A 22,941-nucleotide genomic window follows, 5' to 3' on the forward strand; every position below is an offset into this window, starting at 1 on the left:
TTATATAGATTTAATATATATAAAGAAAAAGGAAACATTTTTTGCTAAATTTTAACCTGAATTAAAGTGTTAGATCTGAGGGGGCAATATGTGATTGAGAGCATCCACTCTGCTAACAGACTATTTTAGTCTGATATTCCTATCTGCTATTAACTAGTTGGGAGTCCTACATCATGTTATTTAAACTAAGTTTCCTCATCTACAACATAAGGATAATAGTATTTACTTCTTAGAGTTGTGAGGACTAAATAGTCATATTATGCCAGGATTTTAGAATAGTGCCTTAGAAAAGTCAGCAGTCACTTAACAAGTTAGCTATTATTTGCAGTAGATTAATGTGTTCAATAAACCTACAAGATTTAAACAAGATGCACCATACTATAGGTGTGTTGGCTTTTCCTTAGGGAAGGCAATTCTAAAAAAGTATCTTCTCTCTATATATGAGAAAAGAATGAAAGATTCAGATTTATGGGCATGCCTGGCTTTGCAGATTGTATCTCAAGTCCAGACTATGTAACATCTTTATAGAAAATATAAATCACCAAAATGTCTTTTATTCAACAGACAGGTATAGTCCATAGGAAAGATAAAAAATTTTCCTAACAGTATGGATTTTTCTCAGAAAAATAAAAATCGACCTGCCTTTTGACCCAGCAATTCCACTGCTAGGATTATATCCTAAGAATCCTAAAACATCAATATCAAAGAACCTATCCACCACAATGTTCATAGCAGCACAATTTACAATAGCCAAGAGTTGGAAGCAACCTAGGTGCCCATCAGTAAATGAATGGATCCAAAAATTGTGGTACATATACACAATGGAATTCTATGCTGCAGAGAGAAAGAAGGAGCTACTACCCTTTGCAACAACATGGATGGAACTGGAAAGCATTATGCTGAGTGAAATAGGCCAGGTGCTGAAAGACAAATACCATATGATCTCACCTTTAACAGGAAGCTAAACAACAAAACAAACAAGTAAGCAGAAAAAAAAAACCCAAAAAAACAAAGACACTGAAATAGAGAACAAGGGGATAGTGACCAGAGGGGAGAAGGAAGGGAAGTTAAGGGGAAAAAGGGGGAGGGATTTGGAGGAACAAATAGGAAGGACACAGGGACGAGAACTAAGGGGGGGGGAGGAAATGGGAGGGAGGTGGGGAGCAAGGGGCAGGGGAGGCTGGGATGGGAAAAATAGACAAAAAACTGTACTTGAAAAATAACTAAATAAAATTAAAAAAAAAAATTTTCCTGAGACAATAGTGAAAGTAAAAGGATAAATACATTTAATTCAATCATTTGCTACAGAATGTCCTTGAAATCATATTTAAAATTATTTTATTAAAAAACTGACCAGTTAATGATGCTGTAAACTTGACTGAAATTGTTGAGATTTACTTTAGAATGGAGGTAGCAAGTTAAAACATCTTCAATTTTTACTTTCTTATAATTTATGTTCATTGAATATATTTCACTAATCAATTAAAATATATAATAAATTATTAATATAAATTGGCTTTATTTTCCATATCAATGGGTGTTTCCCTCTTGCCATTAGATAGCTTATTTTATACACTAATGTGGCAAAGTGTTTTGAAGCTTTTTCTTAAAAATACAAACATAAATAGGGATATTGAAGAGTTGTTTTGAAATATAAGTACCTTCTGTGTTGTAATCTTGCTGTAAAATCCAAAAACATCACATATTTCTTCTTGTCATCATGTTACCTCTGAAGGCTTACAGCTCTTCCTGATTACTGCTTTCTCTCCTATCTCTCCCACTATGTCTAATCTTTGATCTCATCAAGAACATAGCACCCCCCTGAATTCACTTCCTTTCCAATCTACACCACTGACTAGACCCCTCAATTCCCTTGCCTTCTTGCATATGAACAACACGTACCCTTTCCAATATTCAATCTTCTGCTTTCTTATTCTTGCCTGACCTCTGAGCATTACTAGAGAAAACTGCATATCCATGATGGTTGGTGCTGCTCTAAATTTGTGTTTTCTATCTTTTGGTCATTCAGGAGTCATTCAGGACTATTTGGCAGACCTCTTATTAGTATGTGGTTAGCTCAATTTCCAACTGCCCATTGAGAGTGTTGCAAACTTCCATTAAACTCTTCAAGACCCTTCTCTACCTGTGGAACTTCCTTTGAGTAGATAACTTTTTGTCTCCACATTTGCAGAGAGGATAAAACACCTCTCATCTGAACTGCTGAAATAGTTTTCTAACTGGTCTCCTTATTTCACTTGTACTCCCACACCAATACATCTTCTATGCTGCCATCACGATGACCTTTCTGAAACTTACATCTGAATATGTCACCTTCCTGCTGAGAGATCTAGAGGCTCTCCATCATGAGGTTTTAAAAAATTTTTTGATACAATCCAAACTTCTGAATATGGAATGCTAGGACCCTCGTATTTTAGTTGTAGCATAGTTTTTTTGTCTCACCCTTACCTATCTATTGTTCTAATTTCTATAAATTATTCTTTGTTTTTTTTCCACTTTTGCCCTTGCTGATGCTATTTTTACCACATAGAATGTAACTTCTTTTCTTTTGATCCTGGTGAAATTTTGCTTTTCCAGCTTAAATGGCTATAAGCCTTGTCTGATTTCACAAGGTGGAAAAAATCAAGATCTTTTAAGTGCTTTTGTGAAACTTAGCATATTCATCTTTTAAGACATTTCATATGCTGCACATTTGTTGCAAATAAATTACATTTGTATGTTTTTCTTTTCAATTAGATGACGAGCTTATTGATTCTGTGATTTCTAAAAATATTTTTTTAGCACTTAGGGTATTGTGTACTCAGGAATTTGTGGCTGCTCCATAAATATCACCTGAATTGAATTAAATTACTAAAATATATTTTACTTTAATGTCTAAGTATATTAGCTCCAAGCTGAACATGGAATAAAGAATTCTATTAAACTAAATAAAATGCATTGCCTCACTAGATTTTTTTTAGTAAGACCTACTCTAAGTCTTTGACTTGAAATATGTGGTAGAGGGGGGAACCTTAGGAACTTAAGTCACTGAGGTCAAAGAATGTTATTTATGGCACTGCTAGGTCAAAGAAGAATGATCTAGACCTTATATGAAGTGATAGTCTATCCACTGCTAAAGGGTGTTTTCTTTGCTGTAGATTGCCAAGTTAATAAATATAGCCTATAAACATACTGTCTAAAGGTCTTCTATTCACAGAGGCAGAGTAGAAGGAACTATTGCAAAAAAAAATCTGATCACCTTGCTACCTTGGGGAGTTGTTGGAAGGGTTGAAGCCAAATTGCTTGATATGGTTTTATTGCTATACCTAAAATTTAGTCCTTTAAGTAGATTTTATGCCCTGGCTGGTGTGACTTAGTGGATTGAAGTCCAGCCTGTGAAGCAAAGGGTCACTGGTTCAATTCTCAGTGAAGGTACATGCCTGGGTTGCAGGCCAGGTCCCTTATTGGGGGCTCATGAGTGGGTACCACACATTGCTGTTTTCCTCCCTTTCTTTCTCTCTCCCTCCCCCTCTCTCTAAAAATAAATCAACAAAATGTTTAAAAAATAACTAAAGGGATATTTCCTCAACTTAAAAAAAGATTTTAAATGACTAGGTTTCTGTACCACATGGATTGGGCAAAATATATACCATTATGACATAACCACTTGTTACTATTTTAACATTTAGAAATGCCATATTACATATACATTAATCTCTGTATTTCCATAAAATATTGAAAAAGTAACACAGTAGTAAAATTTTACCCAAATATTTGAATGATTTACCCATTTGTTTATTCCTTTTAAAACTTTTATAACATAACATGCTTTTAATAATCTATTTTGAAAACTGAGTTAAGATTGTTTTAATGCTAAATAAGCATTCCCCAATCACTAAAAATATCTGATTTCTTATGATATCAGTGGATCAATTAAGTGGGTTTTCATTCCATTAGAGGCAATTATAACATGGGAATTAGTATTCTCTCCTTTTCTCAAATCTAATGACATATCAACTTGCATTTAATTGGGCAATAAGCACCTGAATTATGAGCTATTGGGGGTAATATAGAAGTATATCAGATATCTGCAACATAAGATAACCTCTGATTTTAGAAATTGAGCAATGAATAGAATAAAAGCTTAGTCAGGTAGATAAACTGATACATCATAATTCCACTTGGGAAAAACCAATGGAATAAATCATGATAGAAAATTTAAGAGCAGCCTATTCCTTTTCAAATCAGAAAAGGATTCCACATTGCTCCTCATCTTTTAGCCATAAGAATGATAAACTTTATAAGAACAATTATTAATAGACAAAAACTACTTGAAAAATAACTAAATAAAATTAATAAAAAATAAATAAACAAAAACAAACAAAAAAGAACAATTATCACTTTAAGTACACTAATCTCAGTTGCAAATACAATAAAATGTTATTGAGTTTTTAGTCATTGGTCAGATATATGACCTGCTGAAACATCTGGTTTATGATTGTTTTAGTATTTTACCTTTAGAATGATAAACAAGTCCCACTTAGCAAGCTTTTGATGAATGCCAAAAAAAAACAAAACAAAACAACCTCAACAAACTGTGTTATGCCTTTTTTCCTTTTTTTCTTTTTTTAAAACTTAAGACACAGAATGAAATAGAATAGCTCCATATTTTGTGAAAAAATTGTATTAACTGACTTAAAGTTCTTAGTCAATGCCGATTATCTCAATTTACCAAAAAGATAGCTCTGAATATTAGTAATGCATGGGACTTCCTCATACATTTCAGAAACTGAAGGCTGATTTGATGCCACCAGCAGAAATATTATTGATACTTGAAAAGTGAGTCATTCAAATAATTTGGCTGTCTCATTATCATTGTTGGGGTGTATCTATTAAACTCTAAAAACCTGACAGTCATTTATAAACTCACCATTCAATATAATAGCTGGAATTGCTAAATTTTACCTGAAATTATAGAATAGTTATTCTATTCTCTTTTTTTATTCTCTGTATTATAATTGATCAGAAACCAATTTGTGGATAGTTGTGTCTTTCTTCTTCCAACAGTATGCAGTATTTTATAAGCTATAAGCCCTCAAAATAGTTTTATTTAATATTTAAGTAGTCTTGGTTCCATGACAATGAATTACATACTATATACCTTGTTGATTACACACATGCTCAGTGACCCATACTCAAGTTGCTTTTTGAAGAGCTAAATCAAGTTTGTTGGTTTGTTTGTTTTTACCATTAGCTAGGTTAGTCATTCAGCTGGGACAGGTGTATCACTAGCTATGTGTAAAAATCTCATGGAATATGGACAATGCAGTTCAACACTACTTTTCATTAAATCATACATTATACAATCATTCAATGTATTATCTAAAAATCATAAATAAAGAACACCTTCAAGAAATATCCTTGTTTTTTATAGACTGGCAGCACATATCTAGCACTGGATAGCAAGATAATCTAATAAACGGAAGTACTCAAATGCTATGCCATAAGCTTTTTAGGGCAGAAATTGGTAGTACAGTTTTTAGAAAATATTAACACCATTATTTTATATAAAAGGGCTTAATATGAACAGATTTGAATGCAACTTGTTTCTATAATTTAAAGTTATAATTTATAGGGAATGTGAGTTGGGTTATAGTGTAGAAATAATAGTTCTTAGGAACCACTGAAAGCAGTTGATCAAGGAATATGGCTAATCAGGAAGAGGACTCTGGTCTAAAAATAAGTTAATAGACATCTTTGGTATTCTTATTTCCCTACCCATACTAGATTCTGTAAACAGCTAACCTCTGTATGATTCTAATATTCTATCCTGGCACATTCAGGTATTTACTGAAGGATGCGAAAACAAATGATTAAAAATCTTGCAAACTGTTCTAATGAAGTCACCTAATTTCTATAGCTTCAGTTTTCTTATTATTTGCAGTATAAAAGCTGGCAGATCAGTTTCTATAAAACTTTATAAAAATGAAATAATATAACATGATATAAACTGAGCTCTAACTGTTCTTGTCATCAATATACTAACTATAGGATTTAACATGTTAGAATGAGATTAATTCATGTAAGTAACTGCTGTGTGCATTAAAACCCTGATAATTTCATGTCTCAAAAGTATAAAGAAATGAGTAAAAATCTATGTAGGATCTAATATTGAACAACAGAGAAGAATCAAGTGGCACTCTAGACATGAAGAGGACTGGAAGAAATTCTGTAACTTAGTTTATGTTTTTGTAGTGGTGAGGAGAGAAAGGATACAGTCAGATATGTACTCTATATTAAAAACATGATTTTAAACTTCAGATAGACAAATACAATTTTTCAATGATCAATAGTTTTTTAAATAAAATATCTGTAAAAGAAATGTTAAGTGTCCTAATGAATGAGGGAAAGGAGATGCAGCTGAAGTCAAGATAGTCACAAGAACGTTCCTTACCAAAAGCTTTACCTTAAGCAGGACTTTTACAAAAGATGGAATAAGAGGCCACTAGGAATTAAGAAGGAGAAAATAATACCAATTGCTAGTAGGTAGAGTTCCAGGAAAGCAAATGTTCAGCTGATGCTTGTGAAAAAACTAAATATAGATTATCAAACAAATTTTAATGACAAAAGAAAGTGGAAATGTATGGCTTCAATATCTTAGGCTTTTTACTGGAAGGAGAAAAGTCTTCATACTAGGAAGCTAAAAAATAAATACTTCTCAATATAAGGAACTACTAAGATCCACTTTGTGGTCTCTTTGAAGTAGTAGATTAGTCTTAGGAATTGATGAATTTTTTGGAAATTAGCTTAGGGTGACTGTCAGAATGTCTTAAGTCTTATTGTTTAAAGCAACTTCTCTTATTCAAAAAACAACAACAATAACAACAACAAAAATAAAAACAAAAGATAGCATGGATTCTACAGAAAACACAATGATGAACCTGATATAGGTACATAGCAAAGTTTTAGAATAAATTATGATTGAGAGGAGTTTTATTTTTAAATTTCAACTGAAGGATCAACATGGATTCAATACAAATTAAACATTTTAAACTGATTTTTCCTGGACAGTATCTCTAGGTTGGGAGACAAGAAGAAAGCCATTGGCAGTGCGTCTTGCATATGATGAAATTTTGTGCAATATCCTTATGAATAATATCTTTATGTAATATCAATTGAATGATAGTACTATTAGGTGAATCCAGAGGAAGACTTTGGATGATTGGATAAAATTTCAGATCAAATGCTGCAAAGCTCTGTCATTGCTCCTTTTTTGCTTTAAAATGTTTTTTTAAAATGTTCTTTCCTTAATCAATAAAGCATCAAAAACAGAAAGGAGGCTTAGAACATTAGAGGGTATTCAACAACAGGAGGGATGGTTAACATCATAGATGATAAAAAAGATTGTGAACTTTCTTAGCAGAATTAAATAGTGGGGGTGAAATCTGAGAAGTTAAACTTTAACAGAAATAAATATAAATACTTGCATTTAGGTTAAGACATAAAGTAAATAAGTGTGGGATGCTATTTATGACTTAGTAACATTAAAGCATTATAGGAGCCAACAGTGAGTAGGTTAAACTAATGATATAATTATGTAAACAAAAGTATGGTGTCCAGATCACTGTAATAGTTCCATCACACTTGCCATAAGTACACTAAAAAGAAATAAGATGTACAGAGGAGGGTAACCAGGGCAGTGAGTTATCTAGAACTCATGTCATAGGTATAAAGTTAGGGTAATTATATGCATCCAGATCAGAAATCAGACAACACAAATTATGTTTGATAACACAATTCCATTATATAGTTCTAGACCTGTACACTGTGCAGGGAACTACGGTGAGAGCAAAGGTGAGGTCTTTTTATGCTGAAGAGAACTGTAAAACTTTAGAGTTAGAAGAAGCTGTCAAGTTCAACTTTCCTGCTAGCTCAGGAAGCCCTGACTGGTAGCTGGTTTCAGGCCCTTCTTAAACACTGAGTAACCAGGAGTCCACTAAACTTACAGGGTCATTTATTCCACTCATGGGCAAATGCAAACATTGGACTGTTTTCCCTCATATCAATCTAAAATCAGCCTCCTTCTATCTATTACATCCTCTGAAACTTTAAAGACTATCCTATCCCTCCTCTACATGTCAGCCTTTCAAATACTTGCTCTGTATTTTTTCTAATTTGCAATGTCAAGATGCATAAGTCAAAATTTATAAGAAGTCAGCTTTTGTACCCAATGTAAGAAAGAACTTTTAAACTAGAGTTGTACAACATGGAATGCTCTGTCTTTGTGGGCAGTAAGGTCTGAGTCCCTAAAATATTCAAGCAGAGTCTCAATAACCACTTTTCAAATATATAAAAGGTATTTCTATATTAGATGAGAAGGTGAATATTTAAAACTCTAAGTTCAATGGTGAGATGGCTAATTATTATGCACCATTACATATAGCATAGCACATATTACATGCCTACTTGAATAAAAAATAATTTGTCTATTAAATGAATTCTTTTAAAAAAGATTTTATTTATTTATTTTTAGAGAGATGGGAAGGAGGGAGAAAAAGAGGGAATGAAACATCAGTGTATGGTGGCCTCTAGCACATCCCACAAGGGGGATAAGGCCTGCAACCCAGGCATGTGCCCTGACTGGGAATCAAACCAGCAGCCCTTTGGTTCCCAGGCCCTTCGCTCAGTCCACTGAGCTACACCAGCCAGGGTTATTAAATGAATTCTTTATGTTAATATAAATAATTAAAATGGCTTTTATAGTATTTACCACTATAAACCACTCAAGTAATATACAAAAAAGAAGAAAAAGGTGTTATACATTCAAAGAAGCATTCAAAATTAAGATTAACTTCTTGATTAGTTATTCAATAAAGCTATTTGGCATTAGTACATAATTAGAATGGTAAACACCTTTCCAATCTTTAGTGCTGAGGCACAATCCTTCTAATTAGATTAATAAAAGATCATGACTGCTTAGGACCTAAGATGCTAAATAAAAAAATTGCTGCCCAGCAGCTACATAGAGTGTGAGAAGATAATAGAGTACCCTGTGAGAGGTGGGGCTTATTACTGTCAGGATTGGCAGAGGTTTTTTTATTAAAGCCACACTGATTCCAAGCTGTTCCCCCTCTCTTCTTTTTAGGGAATGCATGAGAAACCTTGTGTGTTTGTATTATTAAAGAACAATCAGAAAACAGCTGAGATGGTTGGAGGAAAAGGTAGAAAGCTTAAGTTTAGTCATGGTTGAAGTTATAGCTATTTTCTCTCACCAAGAATTTTAAAGTGAATGATTGCATACATTTCCTAAGTTACAAAGTAGACTTTGAATTATTCCAACAACAATAACAATTTAAGGAAAATATGATAGCTAAAGGAACCGATAAAATAATGGATAAAAAATCTGGAGGTCTTAAATTAATAGATGTTAGGCATCAAGACAATATAGTCTGTGAATGATTTATCAGAAGAGAAAGAGCATAATATCAGAATCAAAAGCATAGAAGACTAGGGATTATAAATGTGCAAAAGCCCTCATGCACTGTGGGTGGGAATGCAGACTGGTGCAGCTACTGTGGAAAATAGTATGGAATTTCCTCAGAAAACTAAAAATGGAACAGCCTTTTGACCCAGCAATTCTGCTGCTGTAATTATACCCTGAGTCCTGAAACACCAATCCAAAAGGAACTATGCACCCCAAAGTTCATAACAGCACAATTTACAATAGTCATGTGCTGGAGGCAACCTAAGTGCCCATCAGTAAATGAGTGGATCAAAAACCTGTAGTACATTTACACAATGGAATACTATGCAGCCAAGAGAAAGAAGGAGCTCCTACACCTTGTGACAGCATAGATGCAACTGCAGAGCATTATGCTAAGTGAAATGAGCCAGGCGGTGAAAGACAAATACCATATAATCTCACCTATAACTGGACCCTAATCAACAAAACAACCAAGCCAGCAAAAAAGAGCCAGAGACAGTGAAATTAAGAACAAATGGACAGTAACCAGAGGGGAGATGGGAGGGGATAATCGGGGGAACGGGGGAAGGGTTTTCAGGAACAACTATAAAGGACACATGGACAAAACCAAGGGTGGATAGAATCAGGGGAGGGAGGTATCAATGGCTGGGGTGGGGGGGGAAGATGTGGAGGGGAAAGGCAGAAAACTGTACTTGAACAATAATAAAATTCAAAAGTAATAAAAAATAAAAATGAATAAATGTGAAAAAGTGTAAAATTCTTTAAAATGTTAAGGCTAAAACTTCCCTAAAGTAGACATTCAAAATACAGTGTAATTTTCTGTATTTGACACTTTGCTAGTATCAATTGTTTTTCAGATAACTAAATTAAATATTAGTTGTACTATAAAATTAGGGACATCTCAATCACCAACAAAATATTAATCTATGGTCAGTACATTAAATCAATATAATAGTATGGCCAATATTATGTTATATTTAACATAGATTAGTATTTCTTTGATGATTGAGAAGATGCTTCCTAATTTTCTAGTAGAAATCAATTAAGATTATTACACATCTGATTTGTGTTAATCAGTACAGCTGAGTAAAGAGAATGCATTCCCCCAACCATTATTTCGAAAAAATGAGCCAAATCAGAAATAGCTTTAAAAGTGATCTCATCTGATTCTAGTAAGTTTCATAAATTTTGCAGAAGTCATAGTGCCCTAAAATAAATGTAATTTCTTCTGTAATCTCTCAAGGAATAATTTTTATAATATTATAAGTTGGTTAGTACAGAAAATTATTGGTACAAGGTAGAAAAGATGCTGTAGACTTTGATTTATTTGGTGTTTCATGTTATCAGACAGAAATATTTTTAGTATTTCTCAAAGAAAATTTACAATTTTTTATTGTGAGTGGACTTACAAAAGAGCTAGATACTCTTAACATGTAGTAAATAAATAATATCTATTGAGTAAATAAATCTGAGTGAATGAATACATGCTTAGAACTAACTGGATTATATATTGGTACAGCAAATCAAAAGTACAATATGGAGGCTTAGTTCACATTTTAGTAGTTTAAGTGTAGACAGTGAAATGTTAGGGAATCCATGACTAAGAATGTTAAAGAATTTATAGCTCTGAAATAAACCAATAAATTTAATAACTGAGCCTTATTTTGAAGTATTCTACAATTTCTGTGAAATAACTCAGGAAGTTTATTTTATTGGCATACTTTGTATTTGTAATAGAAACAAATATATATAAAATTGTCATATTGCATTCCTGAGACAAGAATCTTCTAGAACTTCTCAAGTATGATGTTTAAATATTAAAATATTTCATGGCCAACTGTCACTTTTGCACTTAAAATATATAGTAATGGGCATTTTTTCTTATTGGATGACATATTAGTGAGAGTATTTTACATTAAAGGAAAAATTTCAGCTTATAATACCTTGAGCTATTAAGACCAAATAATAGGGTTAAGATCTGCCTATAGCTAAACATAGGAAAATCTGAGGGGCCAAAAGAATGGAACTTGTGAGAACATTGCAAAAAATAAATAAGGGAGATGGTTTAGTAGAAGGTTTAATGTTTTTTTTAACTTGAAGTAAAAACACAGGTAAACTCTGACCACCAGATAGAGCAGTTCTGAAGTTGACCCCTGAATTCCACATTCTTGCTTGTGGTTTTTAGCTGTATGTCTCTGGCTTACCTGTTTTCATCATAGAGCTTTGAAATAAGCTGTCATTATTGATATACCTCCATAAAGAAGGTTGGCCAAAAGCCATATGGCACCAAGGTAGGTAAGGAGCTTCTGATGTGTATGGATGTGTGTGGCAGGTATAAGTGTGCATGTACATCCTTTGTCATTTCTTCCCATATTTCTCCTTCTACCATTTTTGGAAGGATCAACAGGTCACTGTTGCATTTTCATGGTAATATATGGTGGGATTAGGTTGGGTTCTGAGGTGATGTGCAAGTTATCTCACAAGACTGTTGCTTATATTATAAACTGAGTTCACATAAAAACACTGCAGAGGAAAATAGTTAGCTGAAAACCAACTAAACCGTATCATGCCTCTCTACTTCACATAGAGTTACAGGAAAAAGATTTATGAGGAAAACAAATTCATACAATAATTATATTTTAAAACTTTAATTTTAAACAGGAGTTATTTCTACAGAGTAAGAAGAGAAGGTTGCTTTTAATGTTCATCATTGTTTTATGTCTGTCTGTCTGTCTGTATTTGTTTAGCAATAAGCAAGTTAATACTTTTCTTTTTTATTTAATTGTTGTTCAAGTACAGTTTTCTGTCTTTTACTCCCATCCCAGCCCACCCCCGTGCTCCCCACCTCCCTCCCATTTCCACCCCCCTTAGCTGTTGTCCATGTGTCCTTTATAACTAGTTCCTGTAAATCCTTCCCCTTTTTCCCCCGAAATTCCCTCCCCTCTCCCCTCTGGTTGCTGTCCTCCTGTTCTCTATTTCAGTGTCTTTGTTTTCAAGCAAGTAAATACTTTTCAATTAAACAACAAAAGAAAAACATATAGGAAAATTAAAAAACTTCCAACAAATGTTTTATGGTATAATCCTATTATGTTTTAAGCTAGCATCTTCTGGTAATTGGTAACCATACAAAGTGGATTTAAAATGTAGAGGGAAAAAAGGAGACATTTGTGATTTCAACTTTCTCTGGCAAGGGTGACTAAGGTAAAAGGAGACAGAACATAAGACAGGTCACCATAAAATAAGCTAGATAGTGCTCCATTGAGAAATTGACAATATGCTGTTAATGATCTGAAGAAAATTGGTTTTCTTTTTTGATGTGTGAAAACAGTAACAAGTAATAATGTAGCTGAATCCAATCATCTTTCTTGGTAAAACAAATGGTAAATCATAATTTGCATTTTTATACTGGTGAAGCTTTTGTCATCCTTTTATGTGAGCTTTAGTTCTTATCTGGCCACATGTGCTATGCAACTTTGTAGCACCTAGAATTCATTCTTTTGCCTTTAAATGTAGCTTCATTACTTATTGACATTCCTGAGACTATTTTCCTGGCTGATACAGGGCTACCGGTTATTCAGTGAAGTACAGGTTGGAATTTCAACATGTTTTACACATGAATCAGGGTGAAACTAGGTGATGGGTGACTTCCAGTGCAGCTAACCTCCTTCTACAGGCTGCAGATTTTTGTAGGAAAAACGACTGCCTAGGGGTGCTAGAAGATATGGTTTCTAATAATGAACTAGTTATCTCACATGTCATATTCTTGTGGACTTCATATTTCCAATGGGGGTGAAACAGGCAGGAAGAGAAGGGTTTCAACAATAGAGAAGGTGACTGTAAATGAATAATAATACAAAGAGCAGCAATTCTAGTTAATAGCATCCTAACTTTCTGGTGCGCAGCATAAAAAGGGCATGCTGAGCACATGTAGTCTTGTCCTTTCCTTCACCAAACACTCCAAATGAAGAATTTTACAATGTTTTGATTTCTGTGTTATGTCACACAATTCATAAAACAATAACTTTAGCTTTACTATTATATAATTAATAAAATGGAAAACAATTTGTGGCAAGATGGTTAGCTACTATTTATTCATTCATTCATTCACTCATTTACACACTCATCCATTCATCCAATAATGCCTGGCCTACGATAGACCATGTACTATCTTAGGCACTGGGTGTGCAAGATGGGAATAAAATCTCTTTTAAGAAACTTATATTTTGGTGGGTAGAGATAAAAAGCAAGTCAGTAGAAAATATTTGATGCTATACTCATAGTGATAAGGCTGTGAAGACTATAAAACAGAGTAGCATACCACAGGATGAATGATGGTGGTGGTGGGGAGACATCTTGGTCAGACTGGGTTGTCAGGGTAGAACTCTGAGGAAAAAATATTTGAACTGATACTTGCATGGCAAGACCTAGAAATACATATTTCAGTAAATATATATAATAAGGCTAGTGCTATTTGGAATACAAGGTTTCTTTTGAGTTCCTAAATGTCTAATATTAAAAAAAGGAGTAGTGAGTGATAAGAATATGAAATGAGGTACGTTTTTATTCTAGCCCCTGGAATATGGCTAATATATTATGTTGAAACATAAAAAATTGCTGATATGTCATCATTTTGACCTACAAAAACAGCTGAAACTGAACAAAGTTAGGTCATATAGTCAGGTAAATGTTATTTAGTGAGGTTTGCCAGGACCAATTCACTATTCAAGTATTATAATTGCTTTCTTTGCCTAAATTTAAATCTGCATAAAATCTACACAAGTCACATAATTATAAAACAGTTTTTGGATAGACTTACAGTGTGTCAGATATGGAAACTAAGCGTCTTTTGGCATTACCTTATTTAATCTTCATCCAATCTCATCAATACTGATACCACGTGATTTAACAATGAAGACATTGAGGTCTAGAGGTGTTAAACAACTTGATCAGTCATACTGCTTGCAAGTAGTAGAGTGACAACGCAAGGATTTGAACTAAGGAACATCTCCACAGATTGTATTCTAAGTTCTGATCATTTAGTGTTTATAGGAAAACATGCTCATTCATTTCAAAAATCAACAGTAATTATATCTAACTAGCTACATATTCGGTTACATAATATTTATCCCCATTTAGATATCTAGCATTTTGTTAATGCCAAGACTTAAATGGTAGGATGTGATCCGGGGTATGTGTTTGCATATATATTTTTTCAAAGAGTGAAACACTGTTTGAACAAATCATTTGAGGATGTAATCTATATAACAAAAGGGATATCATGTAGATAAACAGTCTGGTGCATTTCTCTTCTTTATGATCTCAGAAACAAATCCAGGTTAGTCTAAACTATTCATAATCATTCCATCTCCCTTGCAATTTAGCCATGGGCATGTAGTAGAACCTTGGCCAATGGAATCTGGAGCTGAGTGCTGGAAGGATCCAGGAAATTTTTCTTTCTTCTAAAATTTTTTTATTTAATTATTTTTCAACTACAGTATTCTGTCTTTTACTCCCATCAATTTTTCTTGATATTACTAAAAAGACTAAAGATAGAGCCTGTCTTTGGCCTTTTGGATGCTATCTTATAAGAAGTGATGCTTGGAGCTCTTGTCATTACAGAAAAGTTAATTGAGATTCCTGACACTTCAGAGCCATTCAGTTCACACCAGAACAACCTCACATCTGAATTTTCTATAAACTAAGATAGCTTTTTCTTATTATTTAAGCCCTCCCCCAAAATAAGGAAGGTGTGATTAAAAATCCAACCTATAATCAATATCAGAATTATGGCTAGACTCTATATTTAACCTTTAGTGTTTTATATCTAACAGTCTTTCTTCAAAATCAGGAAATAAGGTATTAATAGAATATTTGTTTAGTACTTTATAGATTTTCTGTGTTCTTTATTTATATGTATTTGTTACAGAACCAGCCCAGAATGGTGCCCTTAAACTTAACAAAAGTGGTGTATTTAAGGTTCTCTGTTATTCTTTCTTGAACTTTAATGAATGCCTTTGTATTTACAATCCTTATATATCTTTTCCACTTATTACCTTTAGAACCAAACTATAATTTAAGATATTATTGGTTATTATACTGTTCTAAATTCTCTGTGTTTGCGCATAACTTATCTTGACAATAAATTAAGACCATAAAAAGTACTTAAAATTATTCTTTATTTTCAACTTGCTCCTTTTTTTCTTTAACACAATTTCATACTTTAGTAGTATCTTCCCCTTGCCCACACACTTCCTACCTGAATATTCTTAAAAACAAAATTCATGGCTTTTAGAAACTCTTCAGGAAATTACTCTAGGACTCTTTAAAATGATTGAAGAAGATTAGTCTTTTTCTGTTCTGAATTGGTAGTCATTATCCAGCCTGTCTGCTAGATAATTTAAGTTATTAGGCTACTCAGTTGTAATGGTGTGCAAAGAGTTTTAGACTCAAAAGAATAACTTTAAAATGTGTTTCTCAGCTGATTTCATTTTGAAAGCATCAATAAAAATCTTGACCAGATAACCTGAACTGTATTATAGTTACAAGGAAATACATTTTATCTACCTTCTCGCCCCCAAAAACCTGCTAGGTTTTGCTTTAGATTTCTAAGACCAAGCTAATAAATGTGTAAATTAAGTGAGGATACTGCTAAGTTATTTCCAAGACAATCAAAAAGAGAACATGATAACTTTATTGAGTATATGGAGGCACTGAGAATGTATGGCTAGTAAAGAATACTCTTATAAATGGGCCATGAGGGAAATTAGCAGGATCAAGCGATGACATTTTTGAAAACCTCATTTAAATTTCCTATGGCAAAGAAAAAAAAGCTATTTCAAGCAGACTTCAAGCTGCATTAACTGAAACAGTATTTTAGTGTTATGGCAGATGACTTCTGAGTGAAATATATCTTCATATTTCCCCCACACTTTTATGATTTACACTCCTTAAAACTTGCATAGGCTGACATAATTTATAATTTAATTTAACTGAAGTATTATAAGTCCCATAGCTCAGTAAGCTTCACAACTGCTAATTGGGATAATAGGAAATTACTTGTCTTCTCCTAAATGCCAGTGAAGTAGGTCAGGATAATTAATATGCAAGCTGACTTTTCAGTCAAAGGAAAACAAGACAAGTCTCATCTGTGTACTTTTAGTACCATCCATTTTAGACTAAAATGAGTTCAACCTGAGAAAAAAATCAGTATGACTCAAATGAATTTCAAAAGAAGACAAAAGGTAGTCCAATCACGAGAATACACTGACGTCTGTTCTAAAGAAGGCTAAATTCACACTTCATAAGCAGGACCAAATTGAACATATAGGTCACAGATTTAGGTACACCTCGCTTTTTAGATTGCTTTGAAAACTCATAAACACTGTATAATGTATGTTATATAAAGTTAAAATAAATATAAATGATAAAAAGGGGGTTGGTTGATGACATAATTCTTTACCTTTAAAGCAGAAAATAGACTGCATTTTCATGTTTTCTTCCATTATTCTTTCTGCCTACACTCCTGACACTTCCTGTTTTTGACTTCTTGGCACCTAAGAAAAATGTTTGGAGCTGGAGACTTGAAACTTAGTTCCTCTGCAGGTCTGTACCTGATTAGTGTTAATTTACTTTAGTAGAATGCTGGCCTCGAGCAGGACAGTTAGAAACAAATGGCTTTTGAACTTTGATTCTAACAAGCATGGTTGCCTGCTGACCTGTGCAGTACATACTGAGTGCTCTGTATTGGAGGGTGTGCCATACATCTGAGGCTGATGGAATGGCCATGGCTTCTTCCCCTGGAATGAGTTTTACTCTGTTATTAAAACACCAAGCAGCTTGGTTTGAATAAGCGGCCTAAAATATTTACTCCTACTGGTCAGCCCAGGGCAGTGATGAACATGACACCCCCTATGTATACCTTAGAGATTCTTTTGAAAACACGGATTTTATAGATGACATTTCCCAACTGAAGCACTCGTCAAATTGTATACTTCTAAATATTTCAAATAGTAATACAAAAAAGCATCATTAGGGAGGCAGATATACATTCCATTAAATAAGAAGCACCTTCTATGCAAGCATGAAAAGCAGTGTTCTGTTGAGAACAGTTTGAAGGACACTGAAACATCAAGTGACAAGATTTATGGAAAAATACCAAGACAGAAATGGGGCCCTGAAAGATAATACAAGGCCACCTTTAGTGAAGCAGGGTTGACTGAAGTAGCATGGACTGCCCCACAATATTGAACCAGAAAGTTCAAATGTGTAATACCAAATTTATGGACAGACTTCCTGGGGCTGTTCTGCCTCATCACAATTATTCCACAAAGAGAGAGCCCACTGAAAAAAGATGGAAAGTAGTAGTGAATAACTTCCCACTTAACTTATTTGGGAGCCTGAAGAAGAAAAAGCCACTGACTTACGAGGGTGTCTATATGATTAAAAGAAATCAAATCAACAAACAGCAAAAGAAAAAGAGACACTAGGAGAAACAAAACTGAAAGCCATGCACCTAAAGATGCTCTATGGGCCACTGGAGCCTGATGGAATGGTGACCACAGGGCCTGGGGTTTCCTTTCAGGTTCTAGTCTAGCACATGCTTTCTGCTTTGTAGAACTGAACAAACCTGACATAGTTAGAGTAGTTGTATAGTACCTGGATGACAGTTGAAATGAAGTTTTTAACTCATCTTTAGATAAATTTTACAAAACAACTTAATACTTTAGATAATCATATTAAAAATATATTATCATGTTTGCCAGAACTCCTACAGAGGCCTAACATAGTTCCTAGATATTTTTTCCACAAGACTTCCATAATCTCTAATTAATGTGAATGTTGACAGGGCTTGGCAGGTAACAGATGGTAATTGTCTTTCCTGCACCAACAGTATACCTTTACAATGCTCCTCACAAAGATTATGGCTAAAATGTAATTTATATAGAAGCTGGTTTAACCTATGAATTTTATTGTAAGCAACTCATATTTTGATTATATGAGTCATAATTTAATTCCCATTAAGTAATGCAAGGAAGATCCATACCATTAAAGGAAGTTTACTATATTTTCTTGTTAATAATTGCCAAAGGACCCTCATTTGAAATGAGCCAAACTTAACATTGACAGGAGGCTCTTGGCCAGCTGGTAACCTGTGAGCTTTGACTTGTTTTCAGTTGTAATGAAGTACTTCCACAAATTTACCCTGTAATCAAAGTCTCATATACTCACAAAATGGGATGAAGGGTCCAGTCTGTTTGCATTATTAAAAAATACTGGTATAATGCCCTAGCAGGGCCAAACCAGGAACTGTGTTTCCAGCAACATTAGCTCAAGTCATTTGCACTAACTGACCTAGACCTTATTTTGAATAAAGAGATATAAACAGTTTTATCCTAATTCTTCTATACATTATTTTTGTATTTAACATTCAACATTTATAGGCAGACCTAGATTTTCTTTTTAAATAAAATAACTGAATTATAATTGCTTCCTTAAGCTAGCCTGGGTTTCTGAACTGGTATATCACATTGGTTATAAAGAGCTGCTTGGTATGGCATGGTGGATAAAGAACTTGATAACTAGTAAACATATTCTTAATTCCAACAAGCTAGAGGGTTAGTTAATTGACTTGTCTTTCTTAAGATTTGATTCCCATAAGTTGAATTTTGTAATCCATATACATACTAAAAAAGTAAATGGATGGTTTCTAGACAATATATTGGGGTATTTGAAGTTGGTAGAAATATTACATGAATTTTCTTCTTGGAAAAACTCTGGGAATTTTAAGTTGTATATGTGTCCGTGTGTGTGTGTGTGTGTGTGTGTGTGTGTGTGTGTGTGTATTCACTTACTTTTCAACCAAGGTTCTGCTAACACCCTCCTTGAAAGCATATATAGTTTCTTAACCCAAACTCAGGGGGTAATAATTGTTGACCAAAGGGATGATGTATGCAAGTGAGAAGAAAGTGGCTAAGAGGAGGGAGAAAAGGAAATGAATAGCATTAACCTTAAAAGGCTAATGGGTAATTGGAGGGAAAAGTTATTTGCTCTAGCTATGGGTATCCTGGGATAGAAGTTTCATTACTCATCTTTTTCCCCAAGTTACTTAAGTTCTGAAAGTAGGATGCCAAGGGATAGCTAACTTCCTATGCAGCAAGACCATTATTTTAAGAGAAAAAGAGAAACAAAATTCTATATTTTTAAAATAAGAAGTCTGAAAAGGTTAGGACTCTGTGTACACAGGCTAAGAATCTCCATCAATATACTTACTTTTGTCTCCTATGTTTTCCCCTGCTGCCTCCCCTTCCTCCTCCTCCTCCTCCTCCTCCTCCTCCTCTTCCTCCACCTCTGGGGGCTGCACGTCATCCTGCGGGTCACAGGCACTAACCGGCGCATTCAGACAGCAGTGGTTGAACCCGCTATCTCGAGGCAGAGTAAAACTTCGAGGCTTGCCCCCATTTCCATTTAACACTTGCATCCTGTCGCTCTCGGCTAATGGGTAAGGCCCATAGTGATCCTGTAGGTGGCATTTCTGAGTCGGAAGGGTGGACTGCCGCCTGTGCTCTGGGGATATGGCCGCGGAGTCAGAGAAGACAGAATCCTCCAGGGGCAGAGTCTGAAGATAGTGTAATCCAGAGCTTGTCAGGGGCGTCTCAATTAAATCCTGCCAGGAGCGGCGCTGGCTGGCTGTCTTGCGAATGGGGGACACTGCACTGCTCCCAGTCACTTCCTGACGAAACTCCTCATGAGAAGACTGAGACTGAGAGGTCTCTGTGGAGGACAGCCGGCTGTGTTTTGCTTCCACATAAGGACTGGCACAACTCATCTGTGAAAAGGAGCCTCTGATGAACCTCTACAGAAATAAAGGGCCACTTCTAGCACTAAGAAACATTTAATTTCCACCTGGTAACATTTGCTAGTTGAGAGTTAATGACTAGTCAAGTTTTCAAGTATCTCAAAGTTAGGCCCCAGCTGACATTTTATGAGATTGAGATACAGATGTATTGAAATGCAGCTATACCAGGTCCTCATGAAAAATCTCACATCTTAATACAGATGTTTACAACAACAAAGTACAAGAAAATGTGAGCACTTATGTAAGAACTATCCAGGAACTAAACAAATAATTGTAGGTTTTTAAATCTGTACTTAATTGAAATCCTGAAGTTGCCAAATTCCTGTTCCCACAGTTTATGGAGCTTGAGGATGATAGTAAGGAGAGAGAGGCTTTGGGATGTGAAAACAAAATGTCTGTGATCAGACAGAACCCTTCCTGTTTTTCACAGGCAAATTTCTGCTTCTATGGGTGCCAAGGAAAAGCTTCATAGCCTTGTGAATTCCATGGCGTTTTTTAGAGACTTAAAAATGTAGGTAGCATGAGATAATAGCCTGATGGGGATTAGCATTTGCTTTAAGTACAGGCACTTCAGAGTATATAAACACAAAAGAAATATGGAATATATTTATCTCTGGAATTTAAATCTTGGAAATATACGTTACAGTGAAAAGCACAACCAAGCAAAGGGACTACTGGTATGAACTGAATGCTGTAGAAAACTTGCAGCCATCACTCCTGAGACAAGCCTTACTCTTGCATTGGGGGCTAACAGACCAGAGCAAGCTCAGATTAGAAAGCCAGCTCAGGCTCTCTATTGGCAGGAGAAGCCAGATTTGTTCAATGTGATTATCGCAAATGGGGCTGAGGACAAGCCTGGCTGAAGGGAAAGTGCATTCTGCCCCTCCAAGTAAAAGAGAAGTTATGTGGCATTTTCTGTGGGTGGTTTATCTTCTTGCGTGTTAATAACAACATGACTAGTTTCCTTCTTAAAATTCACAGGTTGTTATGAATAAATGGCTGTTTGGTTAAGGTGCACTTTCCCTTTCTTCCTCTTATATAAATATTTTAAAGAAATTGTTCAGACCCTGATGTTTTAGGGAAGATATGATAAAAACTGTATCTTGTCACTGACTTCATTATTTCATTTCTATAGCTTGTCCTTGCATTCTGTCATACTCGGTGACCTTCAGCATTTATAAAAGAAATGTGCATACAGATAGGGACAGTTCTGCAATTTTTCAATTTTTCTCTTATTCTCCTTAGGTAACAGATGTTGTCTTGAAATATTTTATTTAAAATATGGCTTTCCTCTTAGTTATTAGCCAAAAGTACCCACTCATTTATTTAAGAAACATTTATTAAACACTTAATAAGTACGTGCCACTGCTGAACTAGACCAAGAAATGTGTAGATGAATAGACTGCTCAGAAAAAATTCACAATCCAGACCAGCAAGTTGTGCGCAGGCTCGAGTACTCCGATTTAATTTATTTGCACTGGGCCTGAACATCTGCATTTTTAAAACATTTCAGAGGTGATTCTTATCTACAGCCAAAGCTGAGAAGGCCAAGGCCTAGAATTATATCAATATCTCGCACAGCACCTTTCTTATTAAAAATCCCCTGAAATAATATGGAGGTGGAATTAGGTTTGCTGTTGTCACCTAAATCCAGCTTCCATTTTCTATGTGAAAGACTCAGTTCCAAGACAAGCAGAGTTGACTTTCATGGCACCATGACCATGCAATATATTGTCTAAGGTGGAACACTACTCAGATACTCTCACTAATTTCGTTGGGAAATGGGCATAAAGTGAGATAGTCCCAAGTAAATCAGAAGAGTTGTTTACCCTATTAAAAGATCAAAGTATAGTTTGTGCAAAGAATAATTTACCTAAGTTTGAAAGGTCTGGAGTACCATATAAACATGTACCTTAAACCAGACCCTTGACTGTCTCAAAGCTACATGTCAAAACATGGGCAATACAGATATAACCTTTATTTTATGAGTTGATTCTAAAGGATATAGGAATGAACTTTATTAGTATGAAATAGATAAGGTCAATTTATATAGCTTTTTCTGTGAAAACATTTTTCATTGCTCTTTTCACAAAAGCTACTGTGATACAAACAATATGTTTTGTATATTTGCTTAATAAACCCCATCAGATATTTATTATGCATGGAATCTGTGGTTACTATTTCCCTTGATTAAATATTGTTTACATACTTCATATTTGCCACTTGTAGCTTTTAGACTCCCTATTTTCTTTCCCCCTAAGAAACTGAGGGCTGACATGCAATTCAGCACATATCTTTTTTTTTAACAAGCAAAGTGAGGTTGTAGGTCAAGGAATCTGATGCTGTGTTAAGTACATTCCCACTCACAACTTACAGAGGGAGGCCGTGGGTATGTATCATAGGGTGGTGGAGGGCTGTCCTGTTTGGGTGTAGATGGAGTATCTGCTTCTTCCTTGTCACTCTCACTCCAGTAATCTGAAAGTTCACACATATGGACACATCAACATTCTGTTAATGTTTCTAGACATATTTTCAAGAACATATAATACCAGCTAACAAAAGGAAATTTAAATTCCACTCCTACACCCTGCTTCCCAGTACCCAC

At 34.6% G+C, this 22,941-nt stretch overlaps 1 protein-coding gene across 4 annotated transcripts in view; it reads right to left on the minus strand.

The window, feature by feature from the left end:
• Positions 1-22,941, minus strand: part of CNKSR2 (connector enhancer of kinase suppressor of Ras 2) — a 313,411-nt gene that overhangs the window by 22,824 nt on the left and 267,646 nt on the right. For all 4 annotated transcript variants that reach the window (XM_037129263.2, XM_037129190.2, XM_037129132.2 and 1 more), the window contains 2 exons: positions 22,711-22,811; positions 19,751-20,306 (listed from right to left, as the gene is read on the minus strand). In XM_037129263.2, the coding sequence (XP_036985158.2) occupies positions 19,751-20,306; positions 22,711-22,811 (657 nt within the window). The remainder of the gene's footprint in view (positions 1-19,750; positions 20,307-22,710; positions 22,812-22,941) is intronic.

Source organism: Artibeus jamaicensis, unplaced genomic scaffold (assembly GCF_021234435.1).
Source record: "Artibeus jamaicensis isolate MK-2021 breed Jamaican fruit bat unplaced genomic scaffold, CSHL_Jam_final scaffold_1283, whole genome shotgun sequence".
Lineage (NCBI taxonomy): Eukaryota > Metazoa > Chordata > Mammalia > Chiroptera > Phyllostomidae > Artibeus > Artibeus jamaicensis.